Below are 12789 nucleotides of genomic sequence, written 5' to 3' on the forward strand. Positions count from 1 at the left end.
TTTTCCCAGTGGTATTTATTTGCCTTTATATAAGGTATAGGGTGCCATTGGAAGGACAGCTTAAAGCAACTTTGCTCAGGGAGGTTCTTTGACCCCTCAGTATGACAGATCAACTAAAAGCTGCCTGATTAGAAAAAAAGGACATACTTTCCCATTTGACACTTTCTGCTGCATCCCTGTAGGATCATATGAACAATCTCCTTAGTGGGTGAGGTAGTAGTGATGTGTGAGTGAGGCTAGGAGGCAGCACATCAGCTGGAGTTTAAGTGGGCTGGAATTGTTCTGGAGCCATACCTGAACTAATACTGTATTCCAGGGTACAAACTGAACCTTTTCCTTTTGAAACTTGTTGGCATTATATCCTACCTTTAGGTATAGTTAAGTGTGAAAAAGGAAAAGAAAAATATATTCAGACTTGAGGTTTGTGAGTTTCTCTACTGAAATGTTCCCATTTGCTATTCAGAAGCTTTCAAGCAAAGTAGAAAAGTTTACTGCTCCTGACATTCTCGGCCATGGTAGTGGTGCCAGGGAATTTGTGCACTATTATTGCCAAAGATGAAGAACTACATGAAAATGTGTTCTCAATATATTTCAGAGTTTTAGCAAAATTTTTTATAGTTGCGCAAGACTCGGAATATTAAGCAGGGTGTTTGACATACCTAGACTTACAGAATGCTGCTGGTGGCATGGTTAATTACACTTTGTTCTTCCAAGTAAGGTACTGTAATGTGGGTTGTTTTCTCCATGAATGGTGAATGGAGAATGGTTAGATGAGAGCAGAATCCTGAAATGAGATCATGTCTGCATTGTGTAGACTTCAGATTCCATGGAAGGTGGAGTCTCCAGCCAAAAGTTAATTTACTCCATTGTAGTGCTCTAATCCTGCACCTGGGTCAGGACAACGGCCAGTATCAGTACAGGCTGGGGGATGAAGGGATTGCAGCAGCCCTGCAGAGAAAGACTTCAGGGTGCTGATGGATGAGAGGCTCAGCATGAGCTGGCAGTGTTCATTTACACCCCAAAAAGCCAGGGGTGTCCTGGGCTGTATCACCAGCAGTGTGGGCAGCAGGGTGAGGGAGGGGATTCTGCTCCTCTGCTCTGCTCTGGTAAGATCCCACCTGCAGGGCTGTGTCCAGCTCTGAGGCCCTCAGTGCAGAAGATCATGGAGCTGTTGGGGCAGATCCAGAGGAGCTCACCAGGATGGTAAGAGGGATGGAGCACCTGTCTGTGGGGAAAGGCTGAGAGAGTTGGGATTGTTCAGCCTGGAGAAGATAACAGCTCTAGGGAGATCTTACTGCAGCCTTTCAATGCTTAGAGGGGGCTTTATAAAAAGGATGGGGCAAACTTTTTAGTAGGGCTTGTTACAGTGGGACAAAGGGTAATGGTTTTAAACTAAAAGAAGGTAGGTTTGGACCAGGTGCAAGGAAGAGCTCTTACTGTGAGGGCAGTGAAACCTTGGAACTGGGTTCCCAGGTAGGTGGTAGATGCCCCATTCCTGGAAACATTGGAGGTCTGGTTGGACAGGACTCTGAGCCACCTCATCTAGTGCAAGATGTCCCTGTCTTCCCCCAGGAAAGTTGGACTAGATGCCTTGAGAGGTCCCTTCCAACCCAGAGTGTTCTGTGGCTCTGTGATTCCATGACTGCTTTTTGCTTGATTGTGTCCTGCTTGCGCTTGGATTCATCAGCAATACCTAAATTCTGTGGAAAAGGTGATAAGTTAGTCAAACACTTTCTCTTCAGATATAGAGTTGTGTAAGCTTTTGGAAAACTGCGTGTACTGGAGAATTAGAATTAAGAAAGATTTTGCTCCCATGCTTTAAACAGTTTAGAAATCCATTTTGAAAAAGTATAAAAGCTATCACATACAGCTATAAAAGCAGGGTTATTTTTGAACTTGACTGGTCATACTCCAGTAGTTAAATATAATCACATTAAGTAATAAGGTAACATCCTGCTCATAAGTACTTTAACAGAAGACAGATGCTTGTTCCTGCTAATTTCAGTGGAAAACAATTAATCTAAGTCATAACTGAAGTAATGATCTGAAGTAATGAAGTGAGCAGTTAATGAGCAGCTGATTTGTAGCAGTGTGGGGTTTAGATGATGGATGCTGTTACCTGTTTCCCAATAAGCATCTCCTGTGGAAAAGCAGCTTGGGTGAGCACTCAGGCGAAGCAGTCAAGTCCACACGCACCACTCACCACAGCTAGCTCAGCAAAGAGAGGCAGAAGGGCCTTTTGTATGCTAAATTCCAGCCAAGGTGTATTCCAGCACAACAAAGGGGAAATCAGGGACAGAAAACCAAGCCACGTGGTGTGCACAAGGTTAATTAGGGATCAGTGGTCTGAGGGCTCAGGGGTAGTACAGAGGGCAGGACTAAGAGTATTGCCCTACAGGGAAAATGGTGCTGGCCACCAGGGATACCACAACCAAGGAGGAGACAGGGAAAGGAGAAACCACAAGCATTGGGAACACATGGGGAATGAAAACTAGGGTGGATCAGTGCTGGGAGGCTCCATAGGGAAGTCTTCTTTTTCAGCCTAGGTGGAGGCTCTATGGTATATTCTTCCAAGGTAAGGCCCTGGGGATTTTCCTGAGGGGTTCAAAGGAATCCACACTGATACATAGTTGCTCAAACCTGATTACAAAAACTGTGTTTGCATCTTAAATAAATAATGGTACACTTTAAAAAAGAAGAATGTTTTGAAACTAAAAATTATAGCACATATTTCTGTATTTGTGTATTAAGGCCAGGACTCTTAACATATTTTATGTGTTATTTAGAAGTGCATTTAAAAACCCCTATTTCTGTCCATCAAGCTAAAGGGGAAAAATACCATTGCCAAGCTAAAATCTTACATTTAGAAAAGCAAAACAAGAGCAAGACTGCAATATATGAGGATGCAGATCTTCAAGACAGAGCTTTAGAATAAAGATACAAACTTCATCCAAATAAAACCCAGAATTTTTAATTTCCATTCCAGTAAATGTAGTTATTACTCTTATTGGCGGGAAAACAACACTGAGCATTTCTCAATTTATTGGGAGTTATTAATGTTTAAGTCTTTTTGATCACAGATCACTTCTGCAAGAGCCATATTTTAAGTTCTGGTTGTTGAAATCTAATCTTTACTCCTTTTCTCTTCCACTCCTCCTTTAAAAACAAAACAAAACACTTGGTTGTCCATGCACCTTGAAATTCAGTGCATAGAAACACAGTCTTAACATCCACAGCTGTTTTTTGTGGTTCACCACAAGTGTACTTTAAGAATTAACTGGCTATTTCTGACAGGAGGAATCTCAACTATTTCTCCAATGCCTATGCTGCCGCTGTCAGTGCTGTGGACCCGGATGCTGGAAACGGAGAGCTCTGTATTAAGGTTCCCTCGGAGCTGTGGAAACATGTTGATGGTAAAGAGACCATACTGAAAAATTAATTTAAGATGTCAGAGTTGTCAGCTACAAGTTTGCTTAGGAAGATAGTAGCTTTGAAGAAATAGAAGTAGTATAACATTATTTCATGAATTTGTGACTACTGTTTCCTTTTTCCTCTCCTTGAATTCTGAAAAATAATTTCACTTTTTAGTAATAGGGAGGAGTGTTGCAGGGCTTCTTGACACTATATACAAGTGTACTCTTCGGTGGTCATGACCCCAGGAGAATACTTGGGGAAGTGGGAATAATGAAGCTTGCTGGAGAGTTAAATTGTAATTTTTAAGCTGCTTACAATATATATGGTCCAACAAAAAAATCATTTACAAGGATATAGTATATACATCTTTTTACAAAGCTCTACTAATTTTATGCCACCTCACTTTGAGGAATGGTCACTTTAAAATTGATTTGGTGTGAAAGTAGACTCCTGTATAAACTGGCATACTAGATCCTGGAATAAGGAACCGTTTTAATAAGTTACTCTCTGGTGTTGTGTATTTTCTTACCAGGATCTACTAGTTTCTTGTATTATTTCTTGCATGGTTTTATTGGTTTTTCCCATGGATTTATGAGATCTCTGAGAGAATAACACGAGGCTGACTCGTGCAGTATTGTCAGATGCACCTTAATGGGAAAGACATTTTTGTTTATTTTATTTTTTGTGTAAGTTCCTGTTCCCTTACACAAGACGAGCAAGACTAGAAGGGAAAATATTCAAACATGTATGATTTCACTTTTCAATGTTTGAATGCCAAAATATGGTGACACTTGTTGGATAAATTTCAGCCTATTCTTGGATTGCCAATCTATTCATAGGTGAGATTACTGTGAACCTAAACCAAAGTGAAGACATGTAAGTTACAGGAAAAGTATTAACTATAATAAGAGATTTTAAGCAACTGAAAATGATAATAATATGTCTTTTAAGAATGTGCCTACTTCATAGAGTTTTTGGAGAAAATTTTTTCAGCAAGATGCCAAGATCATGGTTAGGATACAGACTGTATAAATATGCTTTAGTGTTGGGGAATTAGAAGATGAAATGTGACTCCAATTGCAGTTTTTATTAATTAGTAAAGATTTTTGTAAATGCATCTCCTATAAGTTGTGCTTAGGGAGGTCTCAGTTTTGTAAGCTTTGAGCTGTACTTTGTAAGTGGACTGGGAAGTCCATGAGAATGAAGTTATCATAGTCTTTAAAGACCTGGAGTCCAAAACTGAGTTACTATTCTACAATAACTTTCATGTAAGTTGTATATACTTACTCAGTTTTGGTCTTTGTGCTGCAGAGTTAAAAGTCCTGAAGGTGCATATAAACTTTTCTCTGGACCAGCCAAAAGGAGGCCTTCATTTTGTGGTACCGGACATGGAGGGCAACATGGCAGAAAGAGGGGCTCATGTCTTTTCATGTGGTTACCAAAATTCTACAAGGTAAGAAAACTGTCTTTGAATGTTAGATTTGTATTTCTTATTTACTCTCAAAGTGTAGGAAATACAAATAATTTCTTTTAATTATTTCAAGTTTAAAAAGTTATAAAATTTAATTTGTGCTTCAAAGGAGCTTACTGATGTGAAGTAGCATCTAATGACTAGTAATTAGAATGTCTCGTCTTTATAGCTCAGCAAGAGGTAAAGACAAAAAAGCTTGTAAAGCTTTATAAAGTTAATGTATTGTAGAAGTCAGTATGTCAACATTCATATATTCTTAAAGTATTTAGGGATATAATTTGGAACTTGAAAGAAAAATCACCTGTGAAAAAGAGTATGATTATTAAGTATAATTGATAACCATTTTCCCCCTAATCTTCGCTTTTCTAGATTTTGGTTTCCTTGTGTGGATTCATATTCTGAGTTGTGTACCTGGAAACTTGAGTATACTGTAGATGCTGCAATGGTGGCTGTTTCAAATGGAGATTTGGTAGAGACTGTTTACACCCATGATATGAGAAAGAAGACTTTTCATTACATGTTGACTATTCCAACTGCAGCTTCTAACATCTCCCTGGCAATTGGACCTTTTGAAATCCTTGTTGATCCATACATGCATGAGGTAATCTTCATCAAAGAAGCCTCCTTTTTTTTTTCTAAAGAATGACTGGTGTTTCATGTTGCAGTCAGTATATATTAGTCCAAGAACGGGTATTTCTAGATCAACCTTCATTAGTACAGCTGTATGATAAAGCTTGTCTTGTAATGCCTGCATTTAAATTTATCTCCAAAAAAAATGCCTTTAAATAAGCAGCAATTCCATTTATGTCTTAATTTATGGGGCAAATGTAGTTGAAATTGGGTTTCTTCCCTGAGATATATAATATACTTGATTTTTATGTGTTTAAATATGTTTGTAGGTCTTGTAATAATTTTCCTTTGTTTGTAGGTGACTCACTTTTGCTTACCACAACTTCTCCCACTGCTCAAACATACCACATCATACCTTCATGAGGTGTTTGAATTTTATGAGGAGATTCTTACCTGCCGCTATCCTTACTCCTGTTTCAAGACTGTTTTTATAGATGAAGCTTATGTTGAAGTAGCTGCTTATGCATCCATGAGTATTTTCAGGTTAGTATTTGAGAAAATGACACCTTTTAAATCCACGGGCCTAGGAGCTCTAGATCCAAGACTGTTGAGAAATGTGTGAAACTCTAGTTATTTTTGTAGCCTGACTGTTGGGCTTCCCAGTTTGAAAAGGCTTGTTTTTATTGACATTATGGGCTTTTAACGCCATTTCCATTTTTATCTGTTATAAAGATGTTGCATTTACTTTAAGAAAAAACTGGTGGTGATTTTCCTTCTGAATTAGAAATGCCATGCATGAAGTAGTTAATCTCAAATTAAGTGCAGAAATATGATTGTGTTTTATTTTGCTCCCGCTGGAATAAGGTATCAGGAATCCAAGAGAGTGTCACCAATTAAACTACTTAGACTCCATACAGACAGTTGTGTATAGATGATAATAGCAGGAGATCTGCCTGAATTAAGATTATTAAAAATTACAAAATCTGTTACTATCTCACTGAAAAAACACTGAGGAAATTATTTTACTTGTTTTGGTTTTTAAGGCAAGGTCTCTTTTTGTTTCTTTGGAGCCAATGCTCATGTTGTGTTATTTTCTTTTTGTGGGGATCCAGCACAAATCTCTTGCACAGTGCAATGATTATAGATGAAACTCCACTGACAAGGAGATGCTTGGCACAGGCCCTGGCCCAGCAATTCTTTGGATGTTTCATATCCAGAATGTCCTGGTAAGTATTTTACCACAGTATTCTGCAAAAAATGGGGAAGATCTAGGAAGTTCAAAGTTTAATTCGCAAATTGCATTTTATCAAAAAAATAAGTCAAACAGTAATTGTAGAAGAAAGCAAAAATGGGAAAAAATGTAAGAATAATGAGCTCAATAAATGAAAATCCATTAGTATTTTTTGTTGTTTTGAAAGGAGAATGTGAGAAATAAAAGCTCCAAAGATTGTATAGATTGAATATATCTTCCTGAATGTTGTAGTGTGCTTTGGTGTCTGAAAATTTTAGAAAGCTGATTCTTTTGCATTATCAATTTCTGTTAGATATTTTGGATAATAAAGTACAGCCTGCATGCAAAGTACTTGTGGAGCACAGAACTAATAAGTTAAGTTTTTCAGGGAGGAGAATGCAGAAATTAGTGTCAAATAGGAAAATACCTGCTAAGGTGGCTATAACTCCATGTCTCAGAAAACCTCTCCAAATGGCGCTTGCAGTTCTGATCAGTATTTATGTTAAATCCTTTTGCATGCAGTTTACTTACTAGGGATAAGTAGCCCATTACTGTTTTTAATGGCAAAAGTCTATGTCCCAGAGCATATTTGTCTTAAAAACAAGGGAAATCAACATGTTCTTAAATTGATGTTTGTACTGTTGTAATTTCTATGGCTTTTTTCTTTATTTCTAACCTACTTCTGTGATGAAGGCAATTTTTTGCATCCTTCATTACTCCATTTTCATATGTTCTTGTTCTGTTTGCTTCATCATATCCTGTGTACAGTGTCATTTTTCTGTTTAAGGTTCTAGTCATGATCATGATCTAGTTTTAGTTTTTGTCTATTTTTTCTCTCTTAGAACATAACTTAGAGAAGGTGTGTTTAAAAGGGTGTTCACCAAATTGTGAGATAGGTATTTTGTCGACTTGCTGTCCAGGCCTTCTGCACTTCACAGAGTTGTGTATCAGGAAGTAAAGATCATATTGATTAGCAGTTGCCTTAACTTTAGTGTCCATTTCCACCTGTTTATTATTATTGTTTCAGCTAAAATAGGTTTTATATTTTAATCTGGATTTCTGTGGTAAAAGTTTAGTTTTCACTGACTTTTCAGTTTCATTGGTTCTGTCCAGGTGCCATGTTCCATAAATGAGTTAACAGCTCATCAGACTTCTGTTGACTTAGAGAAGTTATACAACCTCTTGAAATTTTTGGCTATTTTTGAGCTGGTCAGAAATACCATCCCTTACAAAATATCCTCTGAAGTGATATAATTCATGTTTCTTTCTTATACTAGGTCAGATGAATGGGTGCTAAAGGGAATCTCTGGTTATATTTATGGCCTTTGGATGAAAAAAACCTTTGGTGTTAATGAGTATCGCCACTGGATTAAACAGGTAACATCATAGCATTTTCTATACCTCTCAGACATTTTGCATCAAAGAAAATACAGTATAAAACCTGAGTATAATATAGCTTTGCATTGCAATCCAAAGACCTTTATAGTAGTGACAAACCTCAGAGCTAAAATATTTTTACCACTTGCTGCAAGGAAGAACACCAAGCATACAAACCAAAATAGATTTTTGTGACTGACATATGAATAATGAATAATAATTGTTGTTGTCTCTCCATGCAATCAGTTTTCCTCTTTTTGTTTGGACTCCTGAACAAAAAAAAAAAAAAAAAGAGTCAAAAAAAGATACTACTTTTGTAATATTTAGAATAGAATATAGGATTCATAAGTGTTTGTATTTGGTGAATGTCTTATACTGTGATGGCTATCCATATAGCTCAGAAAGGCTCCAGTATTAGCTAGGATCAGTGGTGTTTCAGGTATCTTTTAGTATCATTAAAGTACTAAATGAAGTAATGAAACAGTACAAAACTCCCTGTTTGAACTGATTTCTTTTCTTGGAAAAAAAAATTTCTATCTAGAACTTACATTTCCAAATGTAATCTTTGGGACAGGTACTTTCTAGTGATAGCAGCAATGACTCCTCATTCTTTGCAAGTAACATTTATTCACAAAAAGATAGGTATCTTCTTTCTCTCATCACCTTCTCTTACTCTCCCTATTCCAAAAAGTAAATCCTAACTCTACTTGCTCCATTTACATCCCTTAGTCACCTGGGGACCCAGTACCATGTCCTTCTCTGCCTAATGCTTGTTCAGTTCACCAGTCTGGTGGTGTCTGTGCTAGAGGTGTGGGTGCTGCAGCGAGCAGTAGAACTGGGTGGAGGTCTTTTGGAAGAGTTCACTGCTGTCTGCAGCAGAAGTTGCTCATGTTGTTCCACATCTGTCCACACTAAACCAGAGGTGTCCACGTAGAATTTGAGGTGCTACTGTCACAGGCTCCAGTTCTGCCTTTTTCGTAGTGTATTACCAATATATGAAGGTGTGCAAGTTGATATGTATCAATAAATCTCAACACATATAAACATTTGGAAGATCTTTACAGTACACTGTAGACAGGCAGCAGTTTCCATTTCCTGTCCTTAAGCTGACACAACTTGATTCATGCTGACTTTTGGGTGACAAAAGTCACCCTTACAAACATCCTGCCTTAAGGTGTGCTTGCTAACCTGGCATCACACAAGTTCAGACCCAGCACAGAGCTTGGGCCAGACATATATATATATGTTTATTTATATCTATATTTAATATATTGTATTTATTTGTGTGTGTGTAGCTGTTGCTGTTTTCCACTGCATGAAATACTGATCGCATTTATTTATTTTGGTCAAAGACAACTTATTTATTGAATAATAATACTCTGGTTATAAGGTAGTTCAGCACTGTTGGGCATTAGCCCCCTGTTCAGCCCCTGAACAAGTATGAAATACTAATTTCTACTATTTTATTATTGTTTGTCATTTGAGGAACATCCCTGATTTTTAAAATACTTATCCAAACTTATTAGGAGGTATGACTTGAACAATATTAAAAGCTTTCCTGTCTTCTTTAAATAATTTTTCTGCTCTTCAAAATTATGCTTACTTATGTATTTTGTTCTTAGGAGTTAGATCAAATCGTGGCATACGAACTGAAGACTGGAGGAGTTTTACTGCATCCAATATTTGGAGGAGGAAAAGAGAAAGACAAGTATGTTTATTTAAGCTGCAAGTCATTGCAGGGTATGTTTTTATGGGGCCATTAATATATGCCTTGGGTGTGTTGTGTAGCACAAGGCCAAAGGCTGAAGATGTCAAGCTGCCCAAGGCATGTATTACCAGTCCCATAAAGTACATCTTGAGTATATTCTAACTGTTGGGGTTTTTTTTCCTTTCAATTTGAATCTCAAAGGAAATGAAGCATAATGAATGTTTTTAATGCTGTTATGAAACTGCTTTTTAGTAAGAGGATAAGAGAGAACATGGAGCCAGAATTTTGATGTGAGCTGCTTCTGGAGTGATTAGTGATTTTCAGGCTTTTTCATGGTATCATCAGCTTTCTATTTCTTTGCTCTTTTTTCTTTCTGCTCTCAGATACCACCTTGTAGTCTTAGACTGAGATTTCTTAGTATATTGGGGGTAGAAAATTATTAGATCAGTCATCTGTGAAGTTCTGTTAGTTACCAGTGGGAACTGGCTGGGTTTTTATTTTCCCAATAATTGTAGCTTCGGTGTGTCCAGCTTAGAATTTCTGATTCCCCTTCCCTCTCTTGTAATACTCCAGTACTACCCACTGAGAAGTGCTAAACACTGGAGGTGGAAAATACTGCTACATGTCAGATCATTAAGTTGATATGAGTTTCAGTGACAAACTTGCTGGGTTTTTCTTTTCTTGCAAATGTTGATCTCCATTTAACACAGCCTCACAAGAGTTGCTTTTGGAAACACACAAGCAGCCTGTGCACAGCTGCAAGGTTGAGCCTGTGCAGGTAGACTACTATGTCAACTTCTGTTCTTTACTGCACAGAAGCCCTTGTCTTTGGAAAATACAACCAAAATTGTCTATAACAGTGGTTCTTTCACACTTGATAGTGTGCAAATCCTTATTTTGTTAATTTAAAGTTAAAACTCCGGGTTTAGAACTGAATGAATTTTGAAAATCACTACATTCATTGTAATAAGATCAGATGACACTAGAGATAAGGGGCACATTTTTAGATAAGGAAATTCACTAAAATCAAAATCTCTTTCTAACTCTTAATTTTACTAGTTGCACTATATTTATTCTAGAATTGGACACAAATAGTTGACAAAATCTTGTCGAAGTGCTCTTAAAGTTGTGTTTCCTTGCTGTGATACATTGTTGGAAACTGTTTCTAGTTATTTTACTACTTCATTGTGTTGCAGCTTGTTAATAATAACCACAGCATCACTTAAGTATGAATTACAACTTGCTGTTCTTTGTAGATTGCTATGTAAATTATGGATGTGTTCCAGATTCTGAGAGATAATTTGTATTGAAGGAAAGTATTTTCATAATGGGGCCTAGAACATTTTTCTCCAGTACATTCTATGCATTTCATTTCTTTGTTCTACTTGTTATGATACAGCTGGCAAATGTATTTGCAGCACAGCAGTTCTAATTAATAATAATATGAAGGAAATTTGTGTTAAGTAATAATCTCATTTTTCAGCTAAATTAGAAGTAAAATATAATAAATCATCAGGGGAAATAAAAACCAAAAACCCAACTTCCTTCAGACACACAAATTAATTTGTGTGCAAAACAAAGGTCTCAGATTCTTCCTGTTTATGTCTGGTGTAGTAGCAACACTGCACTCCAGAGTACTTATTCTAAAAGTCAAAGTCCCAGAGCCTGGGAAAATGCAGGAAAGAAAACTGCAGATTAACTGCTGTGTGGATGAAAGCTTCAGAGGGAAGCTTTGTGTGTAACCTTTTCATTTCGTGTCCTCCTCTCTCAGACTGTGGTTCTCTTCAGCCTTTGATTGTGCTGGTACCACCCTACTGTAAAAATTCAAAACTTTGTTTCATATGAAAGAAGCTTACTAACAGGGTTTATGTGGAATGGCTGGAGTCTTTTCAGGAGCATGAGCATTATAAAATTCTGTGGAAAAGGTTCTTCATTTTCTCCTTTGACAAAGGCTCTAGGTCCATATTGGTAATTTTAACACTGTTTTGGTGCCAGTTCAATAAAATAATGATTGAAGAAAAATATAATATGAAGAAACATATTAATATTGAGTGAACTACAAGATGTAACTGTCAAATGCAAACTTGTGTCAGTTTGTTTTGCAGTTAAATAATGTAACCAGTACCAAAATCAATCAACACTTAGTAAATTTAAAAAGAGATCTTGGAATTGTGGGTACTGACTCAGTTGTAATTTGCAAGAAAGGAATTTTACAAAAGTCAATCAACTGTATAATTTGAAGCTGGATAAATAGTTTTTATTCTGAGACCAAATTATTATATAATGTCTGAGCCACAACCTCAGTTTCCTCCTTGAATTTCAATTCTTTCATGGTTACTAATCCTTCCCTACCTCAGAATAGAGAAGTATCCAGAATAACAGGAGAGTTGTGATAAGGAGAGCTTCAGCAATGCTTATCAACTACAAAGAAAGAGTTAACCTACATCTTTTTCACAAAATTACTGTACCTTAGAAGGGTAATACTTGCTTAAATTTAGAAACAGTTCTCTTTTTGTATCTTCTTAAGATGTTTAAGCAGATACTCATGAGCAAAGTCAAGAGATTCTCCCAGTACACAGAAGAATGGAAAAGTTATTAAGGTATTGCAGCTACCTTGGTTCTTGCCATCTGAAATATTAAGGGCTGCAGTCAAGGAGCTAAATGCTGGTACTGTCTTTCTAGAACACTTGCTAGTGAACCTCAGCAAACCTGGTTTCTTCAGATGTGTGTTACTCATTCATGGAAAACTCAGATGTCCTGTGAAAAATACTAAAAGAAGAAACATAGCAAAGCAACATACAGTTGCCATAGGCTTGGTTCATCAAGAAAATTAAGTCAGACTATTAATAATTTCTTCTTCTCAAATAAGAGTCTCTTTAAAAGGAGGCAAAAAAGTCTTCTTCTTCTCAAGGATTAAATATTACCTGCCTAGTGTTCTTTGCCATGTTACCTGATTTAGAAGATACCAAGTTTGCCAAAATATTGGAAGATAAAGTTGCTAACTAAAATAAAAGGAAA

The 12789-nt window shown here is 36.9% G+C and overlaps 1 protein-coding gene across 3 annotated transcripts in view; it reads left to right on the forward strand.

Moving 5' to 3' along the window:
* The window catches only part of TAF2 (TATA-box binding protein associated factor 2), a 60232-nt gene that overhangs the window by 8717 nt on the left and 38726 nt on the right, over window positions 1-12789 (forward strand). For 2 of the 3 annotated variants that reach the window (XM_063173120.1, XM_063173140.1), the window contains exons 4-10: window positions 3295-3413; window positions 4726-4867; window positions 5255-5486; window positions 5814-5998; window positions 6568-6681; window positions 7964-8063; window positions 9686-9771. In XM_063173120.1, coding sequence (XP_063029190.1) covers window positions 3295-3413; window positions 4726-4867; window positions 5255-5486; window positions 5814-5998; window positions 6568-6681; window positions 7964-8063; window positions 9686-9771 — 978 coding nt within the window. The remainder of the gene's footprint in view (window positions 1-3294; window positions 3414-4725; window positions 4868-5254; window positions 5487-5813; window positions 5999-6567; window positions 6682-7963; window positions 8064-9685; window positions 9772-12789) is intronic. The other variant, XM_063173130.1, reaches the window with a different exon arrangement.

This window comes from Melospiza melodia, chromosome 1, assembly GCF_035770615.1.
Source record: "Melospiza melodia melodia isolate bMelMel2 chromosome 1, bMelMel2.pri, whole genome shotgun sequence".
NCBI classification, from domain to species: Eukaryota; Metazoa; Chordata; class Aves; order Passeriformes; family Passerellidae; genus Melospiza; species Melospiza melodia.